At 43.9% G+C, this 24,488-nt stretch overlaps 4 protein-coding genes and 1 long non-coding RNA gene across 6 annotated transcripts; 3 read left to right on the forward strand and 2 right to left on the reverse strand.

Annotated features, from left to right (window-relative positions):
- Positions 1-8,918: 8,918 nt before the first annotated feature.
- Positions 8,919-12,724, forward strand: gla (galactosidase, alpha). The gene is made up of 7 exons (XM_040175102.2): positions 8,919-9,197; positions 9,911-10,085; positions 10,984-11,158; positions 11,369-11,460; positions 11,593-11,754; positions 11,904-12,101; positions 12,264-12,724. The coding sequence occupies exons 1-7, from the start codon at positions 9,037-9,039 to the stop codon at positions 12,588-12,590; spliced, it is 1,290 nt and encodes a 429-aa protein (XP_040031036.1). The 5' UTR covers positions 8,919-9,036; the 3' UTR covers positions 12,591-12,724.
- Positions 12,725-12,807: 83 nt separating this feature from the next.
- Positions 12,808-15,035, reverse strand: rpl36a (ribosomal protein L36A). 2 transcript variants are annotated; one of them, XM_040175104.2, is made up of 5 exons: positions 14,623-15,035; positions 13,800-13,905; positions 13,644-13,711; positions 13,438-13,560; positions 12,808-12,888 (listed from the first exon to the last, which is right to left on the reverse strand). In XM_040175104.2, the coding sequence occupies exons 1-5, from the start codon at positions 14,623-14,625 to the stop codon at positions 12,868-12,870; spliced, it is 321 nt and encodes a 106-aa protein (XP_040031038.1). In that variant the 5' UTR covers positions 14,626-15,035; the 3' UTR covers positions 12,808-12,867. The 2 variants fall into 2 exon arrangements, with proteins under 2 accessions (XP_040031038.1, XP_040031039.1); XM_040175105.2 differs by having other exon boundaries at positions 14,502-14,794.
- Positions 15,036-15,056: 21 nt separating this feature from the next.
- btk (Bruton agammaglobulinemia tyrosine kinase) lies at positions 15,057-23,150 on the forward strand. Its single transcript, XM_040175100.2, has 18 exons — positions 15,057-15,239; positions 17,636-17,794; positions 17,884-17,988; positions 18,426-18,507; positions 18,678-18,803; positions 18,901-18,965; positions 19,056-19,243; positions 19,498-19,560; positions 19,754-19,808; positions 19,927-20,006; positions 20,275-20,402; positions 20,590-20,661; positions 21,108-21,279; positions 21,489-21,708; positions 21,855-21,919; positions 22,121-22,239; positions 22,351-22,508; positions 22,648-23,150. Exons 2-18 carry the CDS (start codon positions 17,654-17,656, stop codon positions 22,717-22,719), a joined length of 1,911 nt encoding a protein of 636 aa, XP_040031034.1. The 5' UTR covers positions 15,057-15,239; positions 17,636-17,653; the 3' UTR covers positions 22,720-23,150.
- LOC144406126 (uncharacterized) lies at positions 15,977-22,804 on the reverse strand. Its single transcript, XR_013467317.1, has 4 exons — positions 22,668-22,804; positions 21,595-21,705; positions 17,071-17,149; positions 15,977-16,541 (listed from the first exon to the last, which is right to left on the reverse strand). It is a non-coding gene; the product is annotated as an uncharacterized LOC144406126 (long non-coding RNA).
- A 177-nt stretch (positions 23,151-23,327) lies between the features above and the next one.
- Positions 23,328-24,485, forward strand: timm8a (translocase of inner mitochondrial membrane 8 homolog A (yeast)). The gene is made up of 2 exons (XM_040175106.2): positions 23,328-23,555; positions 23,861-24,485. The coding sequence occupies exons 1-2, from the start codon at positions 23,445-23,447 to the stop codon at positions 24,020-24,022; spliced, it is 273 nt and encodes a 90-aa protein (XP_040031040.1). The 5' UTR covers positions 23,328-23,444; the 3' UTR covers positions 24,023-24,485.
- The last annotated feature ends 3 nt before the right edge of the window (positions 24,486-24,488 follow it).

Consider the following 24,488-nt stretch of genomic DNA (forward strand, 5'->3'; position numbering starts at 1 on the left):
GTTCCATGCCCCCGACCCGACCAGTTCCGGCGCCACGCTCCATGCCCCCGACCCGACCAGTTCCGGCGCCACGCTCCATGCCCCCGACCCGACCAGTACCGGCCCCACGCTCCATGCCCCCGACCCGACCAGTACCGGCCCCACGCTCCATGCCCCCGACCCGACCAGTACCGGCCCCACGCTCCATGCCCCCGACCCGACCAGTACCGGCCCCACGCTCCATGCCCCCGACCCGACCAGTACCGGCCCCACGCTCCATGCCCCCAACTCGGCCAGTCCCCGCTCCGAGACTCAGGCTCCCTCCCTCCCATCCCATGGTCCTCTCCCACCCTCCCGTTGGTGATTTGAGGGCCGTCTGGGATCCGGCCCTTGAGGAGGGGGCTACGGGGTGGGTTATGGGGGGGGCTGAGCCGACGACTGCGGAGGTGTTCCGTGTCCCCGAGCTGGAGCCGACTACGGAGGTGTTCCGTGTCCCCGAGCTGGAGCCGACTACGGAGGTGTTCCGTGTCCCCGAGCTGGAGCCGACTACGGAGGTGTTCCGTGTCCCCGAGCCGACGGAGCCGACTACGGAGGTGTTCCGTGTCCCCGAGCCGACGGAGCCGACTACGGAGGTGTTCCGTGTCCCCGAGCCGACGGAGCCGACTACGGAGGTGTTCCGTGTCCCCGAGCCGACGGAGCCGACTACGGAGGTGTTCCGTGTCCCCGAGCCGACGGCGACGACTACGGAGGTGTTCCGTGTCCCCGAGCCGACGGCGACGACTACGGAGGTGTTCCGTGTCCCCGAGCCGACGGCGACGACTACGGAGGTGTTCCGTGTCCCCGAGCCGACGGCGACGACTACGGAGGTGTTCCGTGTCCCCGAGCCGACGGCGACGACTACGGAGGTGTTCCGTGTCCCCGAGCCGACGGCGACAACCGCGGAGGTGTTCCGTGTCCCCGAGCCGACGGCGACAACCGCGGAGGTGTTCCGTGTCCCCGAGCCGACGGCGACAACCGCGGAGGTGTTCCGTGTCCCCGAGCCGACGGCGACAACCGCGGAGGTGTTCCGTGTCCCCGAGCCGACGGCGACAACCGCGGAGGTGTTCCGTGTCCCCGAGCCGACGGCGACAACCGCGGAGGTGTTCCGTGTCCCCGAGCCGACGGCGACGACAACCGCGGAGGTGTTCCGTGTCCCCGAGCTGCCGCCGCCGACAACCGCGGAGGTGTTCCGTGTCCCCGAGCTGCCGCCGCCGACAACCGCGGAGGTGTTCCGTGTCCCCGAGCTGCCGCCGCCGACAACCGCGGAGGTGTTCCGTGTCCCCGAGCTGCCGCCGCCGACCCCAGAGGTTTCCCGTGTCCCCGAGCTGCCGCCGCCGACCCCAGAGGTTTCCCGTGTCCCCAAGCCTGCCATTCTAGAGACGTTCCGTGCCCTGCAGTCGCCGCTCCGGAGCCGGCTTGGTGACCGCCCGCCGGGCCGACCCCCAGAGGCTCCCCGCTCGTCTGGCCACCCACCGGGCCGCCCGCCAGAGTTTCCCGGGTGGTCCGACCAACGTCTCTGGTTTCCCTGCCCCCCCACCCCTTGTTTTGCTCTAGTGTGAGCCGCCTGGAAGTCGGTCCTTGAGGGGGGGGTACTGTCACGGTGTGGTTTCACTTCCTGTTGTATTTTGTAGTTTTCTGCCACTCGTGTCCCCGGGTAACTTCACTTCCTGCCTTGTCCCGTCATCCCCTGTGATCGTCTAATAGTTTCCACCTGTGTCCAATCACCTGCACCTCCCTTGTGTATTTAAGCCATGTGTCTCCTGTGTCACTTGTCGCGTCATTGTCTTTTGTCACACATGTTGCCTGCTGCGTTTCCTCCCGGTTCCTGTGTTTTTGAACATTGACTATTAAAGTCCTTTGTGTTTCCTGACAACTCTGCGTTTGAGTCCTGCCTTCCACCCGCAACCCTGACAGACAGTATGCGTTCATGCTTGTTCTTCTGTTCACTAAGGTCCCACATGCCCTTTTTGCTGTTGTAACGGATGATGTTTATAGTGTAAGGAAGGAAGGGGAAGTTAATAAGACCTTTTTTTAAATGTTTTACTTGGCTCTTCCCTCTGTATGACCAGATGGAATATGCCTTTATAAAGTGCTCCCCTTAGGATATTTCTGATTTTCATTAACAAGAACAATATAACATTTTATGTGATGACAAAGCTGTAGAATTGTGTGCATGTGTAACATAATTTATTTTTCTTAAAATATGTGCTCTGGGCTGCAAACCCATCCAGAGGAATCAATTTGAAGGGTTTTTTCTAACCTGAAACATATTGAACTTCTACACAGAAGAATTTTTTCAGGTAATTTTTTCATCCTAGTGATTCTCCACTTTCAATACCAATGGGAAGTGCTCCAATGGAGTCCATTTAAATATGACAGTCTTTAGTTCCAGACAGAGTCTACAGAACATTCATTTGATGTACAGGTCTACACTTTGAAGCTGCAAACTGCTTGGTACATGGTTGGTTTGGCTCATCCCAGCTGTGGGGGGAATTTCTGGCATCGCAGTTCATCTCAATGTGAAAAGGTCAGGCCTGCATCCATTACACAGATGCAACATGCGAACCGTGAAAGATGAGTGTGAACGGGTAAAATCATCTTCACTTCATGGATGGCAAGAGGCCTTATTTTCTTGCATCTAGTGCGGTTACTGTACTCTCTGTAAAACGCACACACAATTATAAATAACCCTGAAAATGTTGTAGTCCATAAGCGAGAAAACACCCCGAAAGAAGATCACTCTGGCTGGAACATACGCAGCAAAACAAGTAAAGCACAAGGAGATGTGCTCTCAGCTATTCAGTAAACGTTTGACATACCGCTGTGTTTTTAAGTTTAGTGTAAAAATTGTTCCTCTCTACAATGCGACTACTCATGAATATTAATTCAACCCCAAATGTTTGGGATTCACACTCCAAATTATTTTAATTTAGCAAGACAATTAGTCAGTCATAAGTGTGCAAAAAACATATGGACTTATTGGGATGTGATGTATCAACTCACGAGCCCTTTAATCCAATGACAATAGCTTTAACATGACAAATAGCTAAATGCTAATGTCACCATACTCGCAGATAATATCATCATAAAGGTTTATTAAGAGCAGACAGAATGGACTAAATACAGTACATTTTAGAGTGTGCTGTGGAAGGAAAACATACAAAGGATGGTGTGAAAAAGAATTACATTTTTTTTTTTTCGAGGTGGTAAAACAACTAAAAAATAGAATTTAATTGCTGTTTAATTCACATCTCACATAATGTTGTGTAATTTAATCAAAAATACTTGAGTGTCTGTGAGTTCCAATACCCGTACTACCATTCTGTTTAGAGAGGATTTAGTATGTCCCAATAGATATTCAGATAATCCTGAATTCAGTACGACCCAGTGTGCACTGTCAGTATTTGCAGTATGATGTAGCTAAAAAAACATGTTTGCTCATTCAATCCATCAATAAAACCTCATTTTTAAATACTGGTCCAACCGATTCAGTCATCAGCTGTTTCACATGAATCTGTCTACTGAAATAGGCGCAGTAATCCAGTATTTATTGGTACAACAAGTTCCAGTTTGTGTCAGGCAGCAGGATGGAGAGTGAGACAGAGTGTGACAGCTCAGTGATCGAATGACCTGTTGTGGTAGACAGGTAGACGCGTAGACAGGTAGACAGGTAGACAGGTAGACAGGTTAGCCGGAAAGTGTGGTTCAAAAGCAAAGAAACTTTGACAATTAAACAACTGACAGGAGGAAGTAGGATGTTTTATGTATATGTATTGGTGCAGGTGGGGGGATGAGCAGACACGCTAAGGTGAGGAAGGTGGGGTGAATCTATCGTTACGGGAGTGGCAAATTATGAAGGGTCTGGGAAAGTAGAGAAGTGTCTGATGAAAAGGAACAGAGAGGAAGAACGAGCTGGAATCCACACAATGACGCAAACATTGGGGGAGTTGGAAATATCTAAAGGAGCCTATTTTTACCAGTTTTAGCTCGATTGTCTCTGAAGTTTCCTTTATCCATCTACTGTCCTCGAACAGACAAAGAAATGAAAAATGCCACAGATCAATAAGAAAGCAGACGCCAAGTAGACCGCCTCAAAATATCCTTGAGTAAACGCCCTGCATTCTGAGCAGCTAAAATGTTTGATTCCATCACAAATGTAATTTCTCTCTTTGCTTGGTATTGATTTTACAATATACTTTGTTTACCAGCTATAGTATACACTACTATACACAGTTATGTCTAATTATGGTCGACACAGTGCATCATCAGGTCTACACAGGGGTAGAATTAGTCATGGAGGTACATCCCGCTTTTGTGACTAAGGCCAGAAGACCAGTCTTTGTGTACCTGTAGGGACCAGAAAAACTTTATAATAGAAAGTATTTTCTCAAAGTTCCCTTGAGTTCAGTATTCAGAGGCTCTGTAACTATCTGCTGTTAGCTGCTCCTAAGATCAGTAGTAATAATAATAGTTCAGATGCAATCCCTACGATGCTGATATTAAACATCATTTTCACATTGGCAAGAGAGTAAAATCCTGATTATGCACTATATCATCGCTCGGATAGAAATGTGACAGATGGTTGAAGTCAGTCTGAGTATTGGAACAGAGGTTATTGAATTTTCTCTTTTCATTCACAATTCCTTTGATTTACTTGGTAATTCTTTCATTTGAAGCCGTTAGCTAGAAAGTAGGGAATAAAGTATTTAATGAATGGTTTATTATTAAGTTTTATTGATTCACTCTGGTGATAATCATTTGAAAGGAGCTGTATAGAATCCAAATATAAATATAAAAAATAAATTGAAGCAATAATGCATGTTAGCACTCTACTTTTCTCAAAATGTCTTAATATGAAGGAATACAGAACATGTGGCTCCTGCAACATTAAAACTGTTGAAGCAACACACTGTGGAGCCCTTCTGTGACGAGGAATTTAATATTATTCACACATATCTGAGAATTGTATCTTTGCAATAGGAGCTTGGAAAAGTGGGTAAAAGGAGTTAAAATATTTTTGACTACCAGGGCACGCAGGTATGATATATATAACAGTTTATAAGATTATGGATTCACATTTAAGCACATGACATTTATGACTTTCTAATTATCTTTTTTAGAATAAACTAGGGAAATCTAATTACAGATTTCTTCAATTTAGTTTTGAATCACCACCAACCGAGTGGTCCATTTGTAGTACTCACAGTTTAATTAAAGATATACTAAATACAACATTTTAAAAACTACTACAATTACTGTAAATCTGAGTCCTTTATGGGGGCATTCAGAGGTTTGGTGTCTAAGATTCTAATTAAAATGGTACATGTATGTACATTTAAACCTTGTAATGTGATATATGAACTGTGACTGAATGAAGAACACAACATAGAAACCCTAAACTAACCGCATGAGATCAAAATAACGGTGAATTTAAAAAGTTGTTACTTAACATATAGAATTGTTAAATAAAGATAAAAATCCTTCTTTACTTAAACAGCTAATAATTACTAGTCAATAAAGGACTTTCCACTGGGGATATGTGGGTCATAGAGGGTTTTATTTCTGTCATGTGGACCCTGAGTCCAAAGTGAAATGTAACTGATTGATTGATATTTATGGAACCACAACTATTCGATGGCATTTTCTTGCGCTGTCACCTAGATACTAATAGAGAGATGCAACTCCTTGGCAAGAAGGTCCTCCATAACAAAGCGTTACCTTTCATTTCATAGCCTGCACTTCATAAAAAAGTCTCTTCAATTTAGTGACGCTGGAGAAGAAGGGAGCGTGATGGATCGGTGTGAAAGCTGCGGGGAGCCATAAGTCAGGCAGAAAGCACCAGCCGCCCATCTGTCAACAATCTCAATTAACCACTCTACAGATAGAGGCATGCATGCTTCACGCGGCGCTGCAAAAAAACAACCAAGAGAAAACCGTGTATTCAAGTGAGCTGGATTGCTCCATCCATCAGCGGGGGTGTGTGGATCAAATTTAAATCTGACATTTAGAGCTCCGACGCCTTCGCTGGCTGGCACTGATATGAACTACAGCAAGTGACAAATTGTTTGTATCAGGCCGGTCCCTGGGGGAAGCCTCTGATAATCTTTAGGGTTGCCATCGACACCCTTGACATTTCCCCGAAAGGTCAGCTTTGGTGTCAGTTAATGCTCGCTGTGTACATACAGCCTGCAGACAAGGACCATTGTGATGATCGGGGTTTGTGCCCACTCGGGAGCGCTGCCTCGTCTGTTTTGACAATAACATGACTGGAGCGAGATCACAGCAGGGTTTAGCCGTCCGCGGATATAAATAGTGCAACTCTTTTTTAAGTTAAACTCCCTGGGGCCTCTGTACTTCCCTATAGTTGGTTTCATTAGAAACGTTTTATTTTGCGAGAGACTTCCCAAATTACTGTTAAGGTTTCGGAAGCTCTCGAGGGAGGACTCAATCCTTTGTTCTCGTCCCGGCCGGAAACGAGGACACGAATGAGTCAATTCGTTTAAATTCAAAAATCAAAAGTTATTTAATAACTGAACAACGTAATAGGGATTACAATTACAAAGTGAAATACTAAGCGAACAGTGGAATATTTCGCGAAATAGAGAATTCTCTGAGCAAGTCTAAAGTGACTTATCAACGCGGCTGCAGGAGAAGTTCTAACAGTCTTTTCCCCGCCATGGTCCTTTGACACCTCTTGAGGTGTGTCTTCTTTGGTGCATTTGAATGTCATTGGCCTCTTCTCCAAAGGGTCACCTCCTCCATTGTCCCCTTCACGTCGAGGTGTGAAGCTGCAGCTGTAACCTGAAACCTCTCTGTCCTAGCTGTCCCTCAAATTCCAATGCACTCAATGTAGATACTGTGGCTTTATGCCCCAATGAGTGAACCCAACAAAGCATACATCGTTTAAGTTTTCATCTTATAACTAGTACACTTTAATTACAACAACCCATCACTAATGATCACCGTTCATCACACTTCATCATAAGATCTAAAACAGTTCATGTGGTTCAATTCTCAAGACATTTGCCTCAGTCGGCTGCCTTGAAATAAGTTGTTCATTTTATTACCTGACAGGAGAAAAAACTCCAAAAAAACCCTTTTTGGGGATAAAATTGGGAGAAATCCATAAAGAACGGCAATTGGCATCCGTCCCCAGGTTTTAACATCACATTGTGACAGAATGTTAATGTGTACAGTGTTTATATGATTTAAATGACTATGAATTGTGTTTGATTGAAATTGCATTCACTTCATCTAACATGTTAATGTAATAACTAATATCTAACATCACACAAACTATAATTCTAACACTAAACATTATTACACGTACTATAATTTCCTGACTAGGGGTGCACTTCTGGCTTAAATCCCTAACATTACAACAAAATGGCAAAGTATTACAATAAAAACAAAGCTCACCACTCTCTCCACGGGTGTGAGAGGATTGCTGACAATTTATCAAGGAAAAATATCCACGATTAATTTGCTTCAGTAGGCAGGGTGTCCTTTTACAGCTAAATTAAGGCACCTGTGTAAAATTAATTTCACGTCTCCAACAGACCAATTAGTGTCTTGGATTCGGATTGAATAAACAGCTTGAAGCACCGTCGATATACAAAGTCCTACATTAATGCAAATAGCGTGTGTTGCATTTTCTGATTAGCCAGGCTTCCTCAAAAGGCACAGTGGGGTACATTAGGACATGTTTAAACAATATAAAATAAGGGATCACCAACCATGCAGATACTTCTACCAAAAGGGTCCAAAGACCACAGGTATGCTGTGTGGCGGCGGCAACAGTTTGTTGTTGTTGCCACACAGGAAGCTGAATTTTAGTGTTGCTTTGCAGGTTCAGACATTTTTTACAGCTAGATAAATCATTTCAAACCCCACTGAACAAAGCTTTGTTTTTTTTCTTATCTCATGAAAGGTTGACACACTGGAGATCCGTGAGTTTCATAGGACAGCGGGATTTTTCAACATGGTTAGTTACACGTTTTTTGTTTTTTTTGTGTACATCAGTTAAAGTAGAATTGTGCTACGTAAAGCTATGAAAACAAGTCAGAAACCTTGTTTCATTATGGGTCTCTGTATCAAAATCTAGATTTAAGCAGTGGTGAAGATTTTTAAAAAAGGTGGACAAATATTCCATTACAAGTACAAGTCATGCACTTATAATTCTTTATAAGAAGTACAAAATCTTTGGCAATTTCTTTATGAACAGTAAAAGATTATTAAAAAATTGTGCAATATGTTTTAGTTGTAAAATTTGATTAAAGTAATAATATCTGTAATGTAGTGGAGTAGAAGTAAACCAGCACAGTTGAAGCAAGTACTGAAGTATAACTAAAATTTTACTTGTATTACATGTAATTTTCTATGAGTCAGACAATGTTTAAGACCTAGATGATTTCCCTCCTAAGTGGCTTTTATTACAACATAATCAAATACCTAGAAAGCCAGCCATGTAATAGTCCATTAACATTACATTCTCTCTGAAGGTTCTATTGGGAGGCCGAAACTACTTTCCTGTTTTAGCATCTTCAAGTTGAACAACTCTTTTAAAATATTAAAAAGATTTAAGTCAGATTTCCTATACCTTAAAGCTACTATAAACACTAACACCAAGATTACATGAAGTCTATGATTTACAAAGTGTGTGTCTAATGTCCCCATTAGTGTTTTAGCTGTGTGTTAACCTCCATCAATGAATACAACAGAATATGTATGGACATTAATGTAGTTTGCTGATGATTATTACGCTCTCACGTCATGTCAGCTGACATTGTTTTTTTACCTGACTCCATCAGCAGACTTTTAGCGCTTCCGGGTTTGCACTGAAGTGCTATTGGTCAGTTACAGGCGCGCTTAGATTCTATTGGTCCAGAATTCCGTCGCTCTTCCAAGGGGGAGGGGGGGGGGCTGTAGGAGTTCAAAACAAGGAAGTAGCTCGGTTTGAAAACACAGACGCACACTGTTGTTACTGTTGAATGAAAAGTGTCGCGTTTAACTGTCAAAATGTACATAGTCGCGTGTGCTCTTGCCCTCGTGGTTTTAATAAGTCCCGCCGCTGACGCGTTGGACAATGGCCTCGCGCTGACTCCGACAATGGGCTGGCTGCACTGGGAGAGATTCCTGTGTAACACCGACTGTGACAGCGACCCCGACAACTGCATCAGGTAAGAGACAACGGGGCTCCCGGGGTCCGATCGTCTGTTTCTTGCCAGTCTTGCTATGACGAAACCACATGTGTTCATCTTTCATACGTCTGGTTTATAAAAAATGGATAATAAAATCTCGTAAAAGGGAATGAACGTAAATGAAAGCTCTTAAATCTAGAGCCCCAAACAGGAAGTGACTGAATGGGATTTACACAATAAACTAAACTAAATTATACATTAGCTATCTTGGGAATTATCATTCCAAACTAATAGCATTATCATTCATTCATAGTTTTTCATGCAATCTTTATTTAATAATCATGACAGCGTGTAATTATCTTTACACAATGATCTTTTTTAATTGAGAAAGAAGCGAAACGAAGACACAGGATTGTAAAAAGTTTGTTTGATTAAATGTACCTTTATTTTTTTGAGGCACTGGGAGATAATAATGTCATGTGCAATGTAATAAACTAAATCTACCTAGCATTTTTAACAAGGTACACAAAAGTCTGCACAAATCAGATCAGAATCTGAATCATACGTGGAATTTGACTCCAACTACCAGTAAATAAATACATAAAAAAACAAAGACTGCATACAAGTAAATGTTATCGTGGTTGAGAATGAACCACGTACAGAGTGGCATCATGAGAATAACACGTGTTCTGCCCCATTGCTCCTGCCCCCGACGTACAAACTGATACCATCTCGTCCTGTTGCCGTGGCAGCGAGCGACTGTACATGCAGATGGCAGATGTGATGGCGAAGGAGGGCTGGAGAGAGGCCGGTTACGAGTACGTCTGCATCGACGACTGCTGGCCCTCCCACCAGCGCGATGCCCGGGGCCGCCTGCAGGCCGACCCCAAAAGATTCCCGGGCGGTATCAAGAAACTGGCCGACTACGTGAGTGGTAGATATGAAAGCGGCCTGGAGACTCTGGGTGTGAACATACTATTAATGCAGTAATTCCTCCCACGGCATCAAAGAGAGACGGGTTCAGATAGACTTAGGAGGAGTGAGATATACTTCAATAGTCTTCAGCGGCTGGAGGGGGGCAAATGAGTATGTACTTGACATGACTTTTTTTGTATTGTCGTTTTCAGGCTGCATTATGAATAGTAGAATCGGTTACATAATGGTAAACTATGTCATGTGTAGCACATATTCCCTTTGAAGTGATTCCACTTGCGATGTTAACAACTGCGTGGTGCGATGCGAGTAACTGTGGAAATATTTGACAAATAAAAGAAAGCTCTGGTTAAACAACTCTAGAAGTAGAAGTGATTACACAGTTAGATCACCTTTTTCATTATACATCCATCTAAGCCGACCTGAAGTTATTTACATAATGGAGAGGAAAGTGGGATGCATGTCTCAGATTTCATACGGTGTGTGTGTGTATACTAAGTACCTGGAGAGCCGGGGGAGATACGTAGGCACATATTCGTGTTGTGTGGGAGTGCGCTGCCATTCACGTTCTTTGCTACAGCTCCCTTGAGCTGAAGGCCACTGTGACAAGCTCATTCCCACAGAGCGCTAAAAAAAATGATGTTCACCGGGAAATACATACATTCGGGTTCACTCAGAAAGAGCTGTGTCCTCAAGGTATTTTGCTCTGCAACATCGCCACCTGCTGGTATGTGTTCAAACTATGCAGCGCGCTAAGGGCGTTTAAATAGTTTATATCTCGTTTTCAAAGCAGCAGTTTGATTTGGAAGATCATCTGAAACTGCCTACTTTGTGCGCTGTAGTTACTTATGGTAGGAGTACCTTTTATTGAAACGTGTTTCTTTGTCTTAAGGTCCATTCTAAGGGACTGAAACTGGGCATCTATGCAGACGTAGGGAAAAGCACCTGTGCCGGATACCCTGGCAGCCTTGGATACTATGAGACAGATGCTCAGACCTTTGCTGACTGGGATGTGGATCTACTCAAATTTGATGGCTGCAATATGGACTGGACCTTGGTGGGAGAAGGTGAGTTTTTAATTTTGAAAGGTGACTTACAGTTTTTAAAATGTTGACAAAAGTCCCCAATTATTGTCCTGTATTTTACATAATGCACATACTTAAAAGGACTAATTACGTGTATCAGTATTGCAGGTTTTTTGTGGTTCTGATTCTGAACTTCAACAGACAAGTTTTGTTATGGGGTTTAATTTAACACACTAATTTATTCTGGCTAAGGATACGTGAACATGTCAAAAGCACTGAACAAAACTGGAAGGAGTATCCTGTACTCCTGCGAGTGGCCTTTGTATGAGTGGCACTTTAAAAAGGTGAGAAAAGTTGTCATTTTGAAGTTGCATTTTAGTGTTTTTATTTTGCCTGAATAAGCAGTTGAGAAAATATGTTAATTACTTACTAGAAAATCTGTGTTATGACACTAAGCATCATTTCTGTGCCTGCAGCCCAACTACACGGCCATCCGTGAGGCCTGTAACCACTGGCGCAACTTTGATGACGTGTTTGACTCATGGAGCTCTGTGAAGTCCATCTTGGACTGGACTGCATTTCATCAGGACATGATCGTCCCCGCGGCAGGACCTGGAGGATGGAACGACCCAGATATGGTACTCTTCTCTGCTGTATGGTCCTGACCTCAATCTAAGGTTCTATGTAGTGGTTTTAATATAAATAAAAAAAAGGATCCCATCTCTTAAATAGGCTGTTGTGCTGCATCTTGTCAGTTGGACTAAGTTGCATAATTCTCCCCATGCAGCTGGTGATAGGGAACTTTGGTCTCAGTCATGCCCAGCAAGAGTCTCAGATGGCACTATGGGCCATCATGGCGGCCCCTCTGCTGGTGTCCAATGATCTGAGGGACATCTGTCCTCGCTCCAAGGAGCTGCTGCAGAACAGGCGCATTATAGACATCAGCCAGGACGCACTGGGCAGACAAGGATACCGCACTGCCAAGGTGAGTGAGGGGACACAGAGCACATTAGCCTCCTGGAATTGGCATTTCTACATTTAGCCCATAGAGAAAATGCTCAATTGGTTGTGTATAAACACGATCATGTATCTTTGTTAGCTGTGGGGGACGATCAAAGTGAGGAATCATGTGCAACTTCTCCTACAGGTGGACACTTTTGAGGTGTGGGAGAGGCCTCTGTCCAAGAACCGACTGGCTATCGCTGTAATCAACATGTTGGAGCTCGGGGGGTCAAGAAGATTTTTCATCCAAGCGATTCCTGGCTGGAAGATCTGTGAACCCCAGTGCAACGTCACACAGATCCTGCCTCAGTACCAGGAAATGGGCGTCCAGACCCCCCGTAGCAAAATACATTTATCAGTCAATCCGTCAGGCACGGCTCTGCTGACCATCACCCCCATCCGAGACTTTACTGGCTCCCATAAGGTGCAGTGGGAGGACACGTCTGTGAGACGCAAGCACACCATTCTGTGAGCCAACAGGGTCAGGCACGTAACCAGCATGCACTGGATTGATTTTGAATGAACTATTTTACTTGAGTTATACAAAAATTATATATACTGTACAGCTGCTACTTTACCATGAATAAAATACTGTTCACGTGCTGACTTTGCTGCAAATAATTATCTTAAAGACAGATGAAATTGTGCACACATAAGCATATCAAAATACAAAAGGGGCAGAACTCCAGTGTACGTTAATACATTTATTGAAAATTGTGACGACTTCCTCCAGGAAACCGATCCACAGTTTAGAACTGGATGACCTGGCCCTGTGAGAACAAGAACAACACTTGTTAGAATGATGCAGAGGAAAACATGTGTGTGAATTACATGGGTTTCCGTTTAAATGCTGCAGGAAAGAAAATCCGTAGTTACTTAATTAGTTAAATGATATGTAGTTCAACTCCAAGGAATGATGTGAGCTCGTATCTGGCAGTGATGATATTTCTGGCATAATTTGTTTTGCAAGTCCTGTTATCCTGCTTTTAGTACTAAACCACCTCATTGTAAGGCTATTACAATGACTTTACAGAGTTTAATCTTATGAAATGTTGTACATGCAGTTCAACTTAAGTGATGGGAAATAAGATTGAATACTTCATTTTGCGAGTAACCCAAGATAACAACCTCAAGATAGTGAGTTGGTAGGGAGACAATGAACGGACAAGACAAAGGATTTGGGGAGGGATTTTAAGGTGCACTATAAAATGCTTAATCAGTCGGTCCAGTTCAGAAAGCATACCTGGAAACTGCCCGTGACAGACGGGGCGGGAAAGCACACCAACATTGCTGAACAACATGACCTGAACGAGTCTTACCTTTCTCTTCTTGTCACCACCCAACTCAAAGTGCTTGCATCTCTTGATGGCCAGCATTCTCTTGGATCTACAGTTGGGCTCCACGCACTCAAGCCTCAGGACAATCTTCTTTGTAGTCTTGGCCTGAAGACACACATCATGGAGTCTGATTTAACACACACACACAAACCGTGACCTGGCTAACAGCACCAGACAGCAAAACGTACCTTTTTCCTGAAGATGGGTTTGGTCTGACCACCATATCCGCTCTGCTTTCTGTCGTATCTCCTTTTACCTGCAGAACATGTCAGGTTGAGCTACATTCCATGACATCTCATTTAGCATACAGTGAAATATGGACCTATAAAAAGTGGATTAATTACCCTGTGCGAAGAGGGAATCCTTTCCCTTCTTGTACTGGGTCACTTTGTGGGGCTGGTGCTTCTTGCACTTCTTGCAGTAAGTCCTGCGGGTCTTCGGGACGTTCACCTGGAGAACACAAGATAATAAATAAACACACCAGTAATAAACCTAAAGGCAAGTGGAGAAAACAGCTCACGCTCAACAGGTGACAGGCGGGGAAGTTAATCATAAAGACGTCGAGCGCCGCTCGATGGACGCTTTTATTGGTTTTAATGGCGAACACTGCAATATACTGTAAATTTATTAATAAAACTATTTACACTTTGAGAAGGACAATGTTTGAAATGCAAAACGACACCGTGTCACGTTGAAGCATTTGAGGTTTCCGATAACTGACAGTAGTCTCGTGTTTACCACGGAAACGTAGCAGGCGGATAAGCGTGTAAATGCAAATGAAGCTAGCTAGCAACCAGCTAGCAGGGAAGCCATTTAACGTCAATTCAACACAAAAACGTGTTTAAAAAGTACGAGGTTGCGATAATTGAGTGTAACGACGGACGCTTTAACCAATTATACGTAGACTATCGTCTCAATATAACTTCATTCGAAAGAAAATGGGAGGGATGTTACCCGTTGCAGATGGCAATTCGCCCCAAACACAGCAAGCCGATTTAAATGGCAAATCTAAGTGCGTAAAATGAACAAGAGGTGAACAATACTACCATCGTTCCGTGTGTCACAAGACCCTTAACACGCACGAAGGGGACCAGAAGCAGATACGATCGTTTATTTGGCCGGATTGAGTTTGATTCTGCGAAGCGCAGTCGGGAAGGAAATTCTTACCATGGCTGCGTCCCGATGCAGAGGAAAAGAGAGAGGCCCGAGGCCGGAAGCACGTCTTATCGCCGGCCTCCGCGGTGCAGGCGACGTGCGGCGCGCCCCCTAGCGGCGGGGGAGGAGCCTGGAGGACCGCAGCGCACGACTCACCCACCCACCGAAAAGGCTCAAAACGTGACGTGGATGCAGAGAGCTGTTAATTGTGTCGTCGTGTAGAAACACAATCAGCTGTCTTTTCTAATGCCCGCAGGGCTTATCAGCTTGAAGCGTGCTCACATCTTCCTGCTGCAACACTGGCAGTGGCAAAGTTGACAAAATATGAATTTGCCTAAAATGAATGTTGCTGTTTGCTGTGTGCACTAAGACAAATAGTCCTGTGTTGGTGTTTAGCCCGCTTGTACTTATCACCAAAACCTTTCAGAGGGTTGATATGAAAATGAGCCGGAAGAAAAAGGGGAAGTCAGCAGAGTCGATTCCTCTCGGTGGGTGGGTTCAAACTTGTTGCATCACAGACTCAAACATTCTATGGAAGGCGAGCGAGGTGAGGAAAAGGTTCATGTCTCTGCTCGAAGCCTCAGCACCTGAAGTTGTCTGTCTGATGCTGTACTATTTTGGGGGTCTGGGTAAGTGTCAAAGCTCTTTGTTAAGTAGGTTGTAAGGTCAGAAAGTGTTTTTAAGTCACGTGTTCAGTTAAGTCTAAAAGATAAGAGCAGCCATCAGTGCATTGCATTTGGAAGCCTTTGGACAAAAGTAGTAGTGAGTAGATTTGTGCGAGCGAGCGCTCAAAGGGAACGACAACTTTTAGTTTGATTGCCAATCCTAAACCCAGTTCATAATTACCACTATACATATATTTGTTAATCAAAATAATTAAAACCATTGTGACTTTATCTTCTTTATCTGTTTGTTTCAAACTTATTTTTCGACCAAGATGGAAAATAGTGTATTCTGCTGCTCTTTGCATGACTTTGAAACCCTTGTATAATCACATCCCGCAGCTTTACAGTGGTCTTGTGTTTTTCATGTGGTTACCTTTGGAATCTATGGAATAGATATCTTGAATCATGTGAACATCAGAATTTAGGACATTTAAAGTCTGGGAATACTCATTTATATTTATGTTATTGACCTCCACACAATGCGGAGATATTAAATGGATGTGATATCTCAATATGTGCGAGAGAGCCTCCTTTGTCGTTCAATACCACATGCATAACTTGTAACAAACATCTACATCTCTTTCCCTTACACAGGCAAAAATACTCATACATACACATGCACACTTTCTTGCATGTGCTGCTTATCTTTCAGAAAACGTCAGGAAAGAGAACATTTTGACAAGTTCCTGTTAAGAAGAAAAGTAATTTTTAGAGGACATCAAATATGACTTTGGTGTATTCCTTACTGTTGAGTTGCTGAAAAGTTGCCTTGTGTACAGTAAAAAGGAGCATTTCTTTGTTTGCATTAATACATACATTGAGATAGTTTGTTAAAGTGTTGCTGTCTTGTGCAGCAATGCAGGGAATTCTGTAAAATCCAAGAAAAAACGGTTCTAACACGTAGCTGTAAATGCGTTACCATCCCACGTCATTAAATGTGCTAATGATAACCACATTTAAGAAAATGATGTAAATAATGTCGGGTCAAAGCACGACAGAGGCCTGGGTTTCTTCTCCCTTCACGTTGCAGTACAACACTGATGCAACTTCCCTATCGGTTCATCTGTGTCAGCCGCTGTGCGTCGTCTCCCTTCGAAAGAAACACACAAAAGAAAAATCTCCTTCTGGTGGCCATGTTACAGTGAAGCATTTCACTCAGCTGGCTGCACCCGATCCAAGAGAAGGAGAGAGGGGATGCTACATCAGTGTGTTGGTCCTCAGCCGTCAGAGTCTGCTGACCCCTGTACTCAACACGGCGATGTGAGGCTGCGAAGAATGAGGAATGAGAAAACAATGTTTCACAGAATAGGGAACACTGCTCTCTGTTTATGACGGTGCAAAGACTGATAGGTATCGTCAGTCTAGTATGAAGAAATGTGACACACGCACGCACACCGGTTAGTGGGGAGAGAGACACTTATGGTGGTTTTAAAGTCGCAGTCCAAATGATAAAAGGAAGTGCTCACAAGCTGAAAATAGTCCGAGGCCGAAGCGAACACATCTGAAAGAGATATTGCTCTTTATCTGTGTACCAAACGGTGCAGTGTGGCCATTTGTAGTTTGTTAGTATTTTATATGGTGCTTTTCTGCTATTTACAGTAAACGTCTGCGTCAGTCAGAGCGAGCTAGAGGTGATTGTACGGGCCGAGTCCTGTAGGGTCGTGATAAGTAAACACACTAGCCTGTCGCTAGCTATTCATGTTCATGCGCCTTTTTTCTTCTCCATTTGCGACCAAATCACTCTGAACTAAATACCTATCTACTGCATGTAGTTCAATATCTTTCGTGATGCTACCTTGGTCCATGTTTTAGGAATGACGTCTTGTTGTCTCGCTTCGGAGGTCTGTTCGAATGGAACCACGTCCGCGGGCCTCCTACGTGACAGAGAAAGCCTTGTGATGGGAACATTGTCTGTTGTGGCTAAAAAAAATATAGAACGACGTTGACCAAGATACAGTAGCCGAGGGAGCAGATGCGACACATGAGGAGGGGGGGGTTCGGAGTTGAAAAGGATGACGTTGGCAGGAAAAGATGGGCTTATGCAAACTGCAGCTAATCACACGCTGATATCTGCTCGCGTTCATGCTGCATATCTCTTCTTCTCCTTCAACATCAGTGCCATTGCTTTTTCTCTGTGCATGACTTCGTCGACTCAAATTCTGTTGCATAGCCTTTTCAAAGTAATTGAAAACACTGTTGTGTTGACTAACTTATAGGGCTGAGCTAACCACAGGGCCTTTGCTGCCCGATTGAAAGTACGCATGTGCTGTTCAGTCGAGCTCTGCCACAAAGGAAACAGTTGGGTGTTTTGCAACTGTTATGCTTTACAACATTATTCCCAATTCTTTGTTCCCATGTAGATTAATCCTGGCTGAATCATGTCAGACATTATACTGGAAGAAATCTTCATTAAACGATCTCAGCAGAAGAAGAAGACCTCCCCTCTGAACTACAAGGAGAGATGGTTTGTTCTCACCCGGGAAAAAATAGCCTACTATGATTTTGATGCTGACAAAGGGGTACGTACATGGACCTACTGATGAACTTGATTTAAACGGCATGACATTTGTTTGTTAGTCACCTGACTGTCTCCTCCTCTGGTGAGCAGAAGCGAAAAGGTTTGAAGGGATCGGTTGACCTCGACAAGATCAAATGTGTGGAGTGGGTCCAGCCGGAGCCCAATTCCCCGCAGGAGCGCATGTACGCTTTCCAGGTAGACAAGTCTGTCAATTCACTTCTCTCACAGATAGGGACTCTCAAGAAATGTCTGCCTGACGACAGTCACAGAGGAAGCTGCAACAATGTGTGAAAGCACACGCCACGACACACCTCCAATAGTTCAAAATGTGAAAGTTCATTGTTAAAAAGTGAAATCATCAACCACACTCAACTGAAGCCGGGGCTTCCAGTGACTGGACAGGTGTTGCCGTTGCACCCACGCACACGACAAGCCGTCAAGAGCGATAGCCGAAGTTACTCTATATCTATATCTACACTCTGTATCATTTTCCTTCAGCTTATGCAAACCTTTGCGCGGTATTTTCTTCTGTCACTTGTATTAACTCGCAAGCCAGTAAATTAGAAAATAGGAAATTACCCAATGTATGGAAAAAACATGTGATTAGGGGTTTTTTTTCATTCGTGCCACAGGTCATTTACGACGAGGGGCCGTTGTACGTCTTTGCAAAGACAGAGGAGACCCGCATTCAGTGGATAAAGAAGCTGAAAGACAGTGAGTATAGGTATTAGAAGTTGTAGAACGGTGTGTGTGTGTACGTGTCTGATGCAGTAAATGCGTATCTTAACATTGCCATGGGCCTTGCGGAACAGAAGCGCTGGGTGCACATGCAAATGAAAATGTTGATTTAATGTAAATGTGTTTGTGCCGATACTTGTCCTTAGTGGTGCGCTTGAACAAGGACCTCATGCAGAAGTACCACCCTTGTTTCTGGGCGGATGGGACGTGGCTTTGCTGCCAGCAGGAGGTTAAACAAGCAATGGGTTGCAAGGTGCTGGACCGTAAGAACGGTGAGATTGAGATTCGCTTTGGTTCGAAATCAGCAACAATAAACTTTAGCCGACTGGCGACTCATTCCATTCATGCATAAAATTGTGTGTTTGACAGGCCTTTCATCCAAGTCATGTTATCGAAGGGGATCCAGAAAACCCCTTCCTCCTACCCCAACCGAGGTTTACACTCAGTCCCTTTTCAATGATATTCGCGGACTACTCAAAAAGCCAACTCAATTAATACCTCCACTAATCCTGTGTTTGTTCCAGGAAAAGGCTGTTCGGCCTTTACCTCCACAGCCACCTGAAGAACCTTCACCCTCCGTAGGCATGACTGTCATGGCAGAGTATGATTACACGCCTATGACACCCCAAGACCTGGAGTTGAGGAAGGACGAGGAGTACACCATCCTGGAGATGTCTGATCAGAACTGGTGGAAAGCCCGGGACAAATTTGGGTGAGAAAGCGTTAACGCAAGAAGCCTGTGCAATCACTTACATTACTTTCCATTACAAGTCATTTAGCTGAGGCTTTTATCCAAAGCGACTTACATTACATTTTTATCCCATGGCTTTTACATTTAAAACAATGTCCTTTCAAGCACAAGTGCAAAATCCTATCCTTAGTATTCGTGAGTGCTTCACATTTCAGCCAAGATGCACATTTGTTTACATTACTAATGAACAAAATATGTTTTTTTTTCTTTTGCAGAAAGGAAGGATACATACCTTGTAATTACGTTGTGGAAGCCACAAATGGGCTAGAAAAATTTGAGTGAGTATGGTCACTGTAGTGTTGCCTCTCAGTTCTAGTTCCTCACATAATCCTTCATTCATATTCATTTGTATTCACTCAGCCGATTGATGCTTCTCTCTGTCTGCACATGGATGTATGTTTGATTGCTGAAGCAATAAATGTTGAAGAAAAAGATTTCAGAAACAATTTGATTCACTTTCACTTTTCACAGCTGGTATTCCAAGAACATGAACCGTAGCCAGGCAGAGCACCTGTTGAAGACTGAGGTACACCCATTGACATGCGCAGTGATGCAGCGGACAGCTTTGATAAGTTTGTGAATCTACAAATGAGTAGAACGTAGCTGCGTTTAATTTTTAAACGTAAGCTTGTGTTGTTTCCCAGAATAAAGATGGTGGCTTCCTGATACGGGACTCCAGCAAGGCCGGGAAATACACTGTGTCTTTGTTCAGTAAGGGCGGCGGGTGAGTAAGCTGCAGTATATTGCACTGCGTCTACTGGCTCCAGTCATGTGTGAACGTATCAAAAGAAGAACTGTTTGCAATGAAAGCGGAAACAGAGGGCTACAGAGGGAGAGAGATGTAAATTCTTCATGCAAAACATGGACAGGACTGCTGGCAGAACTTTTTTCATTGCACGGCTCTGGAAGACTGCTGTGGATATTTATAGCGACTAGATACTATGCAGACGTGATAAATGCGACTGATGTGACTCTTCCTTTCCTCTCAACAGGGACTCTGGGGGAAGCTGCAGACATTATAACATCTGTACCACAGCACAGGGACAGTTCTACCTGGCAGAGAAACATAATTTCAGCACCATCCCAGAACTCATCAACTACCATCAGCACAATGCAGCAGGTTGATACAACAACTTAACATATAGGTTATAGATGAAGCCATTTTCTTTTTTTAAGTATTGGAATGCTTGTTAAAAGGAAATCAGGAGGAAGGGAAAGAAATGAAGGACGTTAACAGTAAATCAAGGAAATGGAGTCTGTGCATCAACAATTTTGACTTTGACTGGTTTTGTTATCCCCTTCACTAGGTATGGTTAGCAGGCTGAAATATATCGTATCGAACCGGGCACAGCCTCCATCAACAGCAGGACTCGGCTACGGTATAGTGTGACTATATCAATGTATATGATTCACATGTTTGCTTGTTAATCATATGTGGTGATCAATCTCTGGTGTCTGATTAGAAATGTCTCTGTGGGAGCAATTCATAACTTTTCCACTCTCCCATGCTGATTGCATAACCACAGTGATGATTTGTTAATAGCGTTTGAGGGCACGAGCCTTTGTTGACAGCCCCGTTAATTAAACGTAAAAGCAATAAAGCTCCTTTGCTTTTGTGCCTACCAGCACTTCTAATGCTTACCACTCGCATGTTGTATTATGTTTGCTTAATGCATGTTCAAAATAAATTTGAAGTTGCCAAGCAATCAGTGGAGAAACCAGAAAATCCAAATCCCAAATGAATTATCATTTAAGACACAACAAGACAAAAAAAACATCTGTTAAAAATCTGTTATGCTCCTCGATTCTGCCTTGTTTGCCCCAGGTGTTTGGGAGATTGACCCCCGTTACCTCACCTTCATCAAGGAGCTGGGCACTGGTCAGTTTGGAGTGGTGAAGTATGGAAAGTGGCAGGGCCAGCATGACGTTGCCATTAAAATGATTAAAGAGGGATCCATGTCCGAAGACGATTTCATAGAAGAAGCCAAAATCATGATGTAAGCCAGAATTCTATGAGCTGACCCCTTTTCCCTCCATTAACTTCCTTTTGCTCCATTTCAACTAGCTGCAGTTAAAAAATATGCTGATGATTTTGTGCGTTAGACTCATAAAGCACATGTGTCCCACTGAGAAGTGTGGTTTATATAACTGTGAAAAAACCCCAACCCCCTCATACTTAACTTCCTTCTCCTTTTGCTTAAACCAGGAAGCTTCGCCATGAAAACCTGGTCCAGCTGTACGGCGTGTGCACCAAGCAGAAACCCATTTACATAGTGACTGAGTTCCTTCCCAACGGCTGCCTGCTGACGTACCTGAGGGAAGGCCTGACGCAGCACCCGACAGCGGTCCAGCTCCTGGAGATGTGTAAAGACGTCTCTGAGGGCATGGCCTATCTCGAGTCCCAGCAGTACATCCACAGAGACCTGGTCAGAGACAAAGATCTACGTTGTTTTCTTTTCTTGCTCTGGATCATTCCATCGTGTTGAGATAGGCTGGGTTTAAATATTTGAAGATAACAGTAAATGTGTAATGATTACTGTTGAGTCAAGAGTTTTGTTTGCTTTTTCCTCAGGCGGCCAGGAACTGTTTAGTTGATGGGAATGGCACCATTAAAGTGACTGATTTTGGACTTTCAAGGTAAAATACTTATACTCATAAGACAACTAGCTTCATTTAGAACAACACAGTAGGGAAATGCTGCAAACATGTTTGCATTAAGTAGGGTCATTGTTTAAGTAATTGAACTTTTGATACCTTCAGTACATTGAGTCGACCATTGACAATCTTTCAGTACTGTTTTCCTGTGACCACTGACTATTTCCTTAATCCCTGCTTTAGGTATGTCTTAGATGATGAGTACACAAGCTCAGCAGGGTCCAAGTTTCCTGTTCGCTGGTCACCTCCCGAGGTCCTCCTCTACTGCAAGTTCAGCAGCAAGTCAGACATATGGGCGTATGGTGAGCAAAGTGCATGTTTTCAATTCCCCACCGCATTTCTGCTCAGTTATAACTGTAAACTGCTAACCATCATCAGGACTTTCTTCAGCGCCTTTTTCTATAAATTGTTAGGGGTTCTTCTGTGGGAGGTCTACACCCTGGGACGGCTTCCGTATGAGCGCCTCAACAACACAGAAATAGTTGATCAGGTGTCTCGGGGCCTGCGCCTCTTCCGCCCCCAGCTGGCCAACGAAAAGGTCTACAGCCTTATGACGACCTGTTGGCTCGAGGTAAATTCATTTTGCGTCGGGCTGCGGGCCTCACTGGAGGTTACACCGATGACCCCGTACAGACTGATGAGATTACATTGAACACAATGTCCAAACAGCAACTGCAATCTCGCAAATTCTTTTTGTTTTTCGATTTCAGAAAGCAGATGAGAGACCCACCTTTCAGGAGCTGGCACTGACGGTTCAGGATTTGTTGTACGAGCTCCAGTAGATCTCAAGATATCCCCAACACACACCCTGAGGATTTTCTCTGGTCTGCACAGAGCATTATCTCCTTCTATTCCTGGAAAGTCAAGGGCAACCACTGGAGCATGGGAGTGACCAGTGACACTGATGTCCTCTGTAATGTGAATATATGTAATACAAATGCCGCTATAACTTCCTACATAGATATATATACATACTAATGTAATGTATTACATTACTAGAAGTACAGTCCTAGAGGCTAGCATTTGAAATATGTTATTGTTGGTTATCTGTCTTTATTGAATCCTGTGTGTTTTATTCTGTGGAATCACTGTCAAATGTATACACCTTTGCATGTGGAGGGGAAGCTTTGTGAGAACATATCTATTGCACAGATAAAAGCCAAGTATGACGGGCTTTGAAAATTACTGAAAATAAAATGACAACGTGTCAAAATATTTGGTAAACCTTTTGTTCTCACGTTCCAATCAACCGTAACGTTTTTTATAGATGTTTTGATTGATTGGAATTTGTGTTATATTTCTAATATATGTGTACTACCACCACGACTACTACTAGTAATAGTAATTTTACTGTGATGACGACATCCTCCTGAAGAACGCGCTCTGTGATTGGCTGAACTACTTCCGCCTTCCGGTCGACCAGTTATACACGTGAAGGTCAGTAACAGAGCGATAAGATATTTACAATTGGAACGATATTGCAGAAACAAACACTTTTTAGCAAAATATGAACGGCCAAGGAGCGACAGCCGACCCTCAGCTTCAGCAATTCATCGAAATCGAGTCTCAAAAACAGAGATTTCAGCAGCTGGTGCATCAAATGACTGAAGTTTGCTGGGTAAGATCAGCTTTACGCTAGCAAGGCAGCTCTGCGCTTCACCTCTTTAGCACGTATGTAACTATGTAGCTAAATGCTAAAGCTAAATGCTATGATTATTATTTACGACTGGGGTCACTTGTTTTATTTGCTGTTTTGTACCGCGCAGTCGGTCAAATAACGCCGACTTTCCCAACTGTGAAAAACCTAAGCGTTATTATTACGTTTTATTACATTATTGGTTGTTTTTTAAAAGTTAATATGTCTCCAAACTGCTCCAACCCGGGCGCTGATTTCAAACCCCTGGTCTCGTGTGTCGTCCACAGGAGAAGTGCATGGACAAACCCGGACCGAAGCTGGACTCCAGGACGGAAATGTGCTTCGTCAACTGCGTGGAACGATTTATCGACACCAGCCAGTTCATCCTGAACAGACTGGAACAGACTCAGAGGGGAAAGGGCTCGTTTTCTGAGACCATGTCAGAATAAAAAAAATAAAAGATGAACTGTCACCGGAAGGACCGACCAGACACATGCACGTGCCCGATGGCAGGGCCGTTTTGTCCTTTACACCAAGTGTCCTTTCAACCGGAGAAAGGAACGGGACCGAGTGTCTCATTTAAAACAAAGTGCCTCAGATAGACACAATGTGTGGATGCAGAAGTCTAGGATTTTAAGGATAAGGGTGTTGCAGAACACTTAGATTGCAGTCTGTTAACAGGGACTTCCACGCAGAGGTTTTTTTTGTTATTTGAAGCTGAGCTTGAATGTGTGTGTGAGGCTGCAGAGTGAGATGCATCCGGGACGTCCAGCGTCAGCCAGCTGTTTTTAACAGCCACAAGGACATCGCCAACCACACACACACACCTTTTCAGAGAACTAACCGTTGTCTTGACCGAAGAGGCGCTAGGTTCTGGACTGTACATATGCAATAAACATAATGCCAAAATAATCT

Source organism: Gasterosteus aculeatus, chromosome 4 (assembly GCF_964276395.1).
Source record: "Gasterosteus aculeatus chromosome 4, fGasAcu3.hap1.1, whole genome shotgun sequence".
Lineage (NCBI taxonomy): Eukaryota > Metazoa > Chordata > Actinopteri > Perciformes > Gasterosteidae > Gasterosteus > Gasterosteus aculeatus.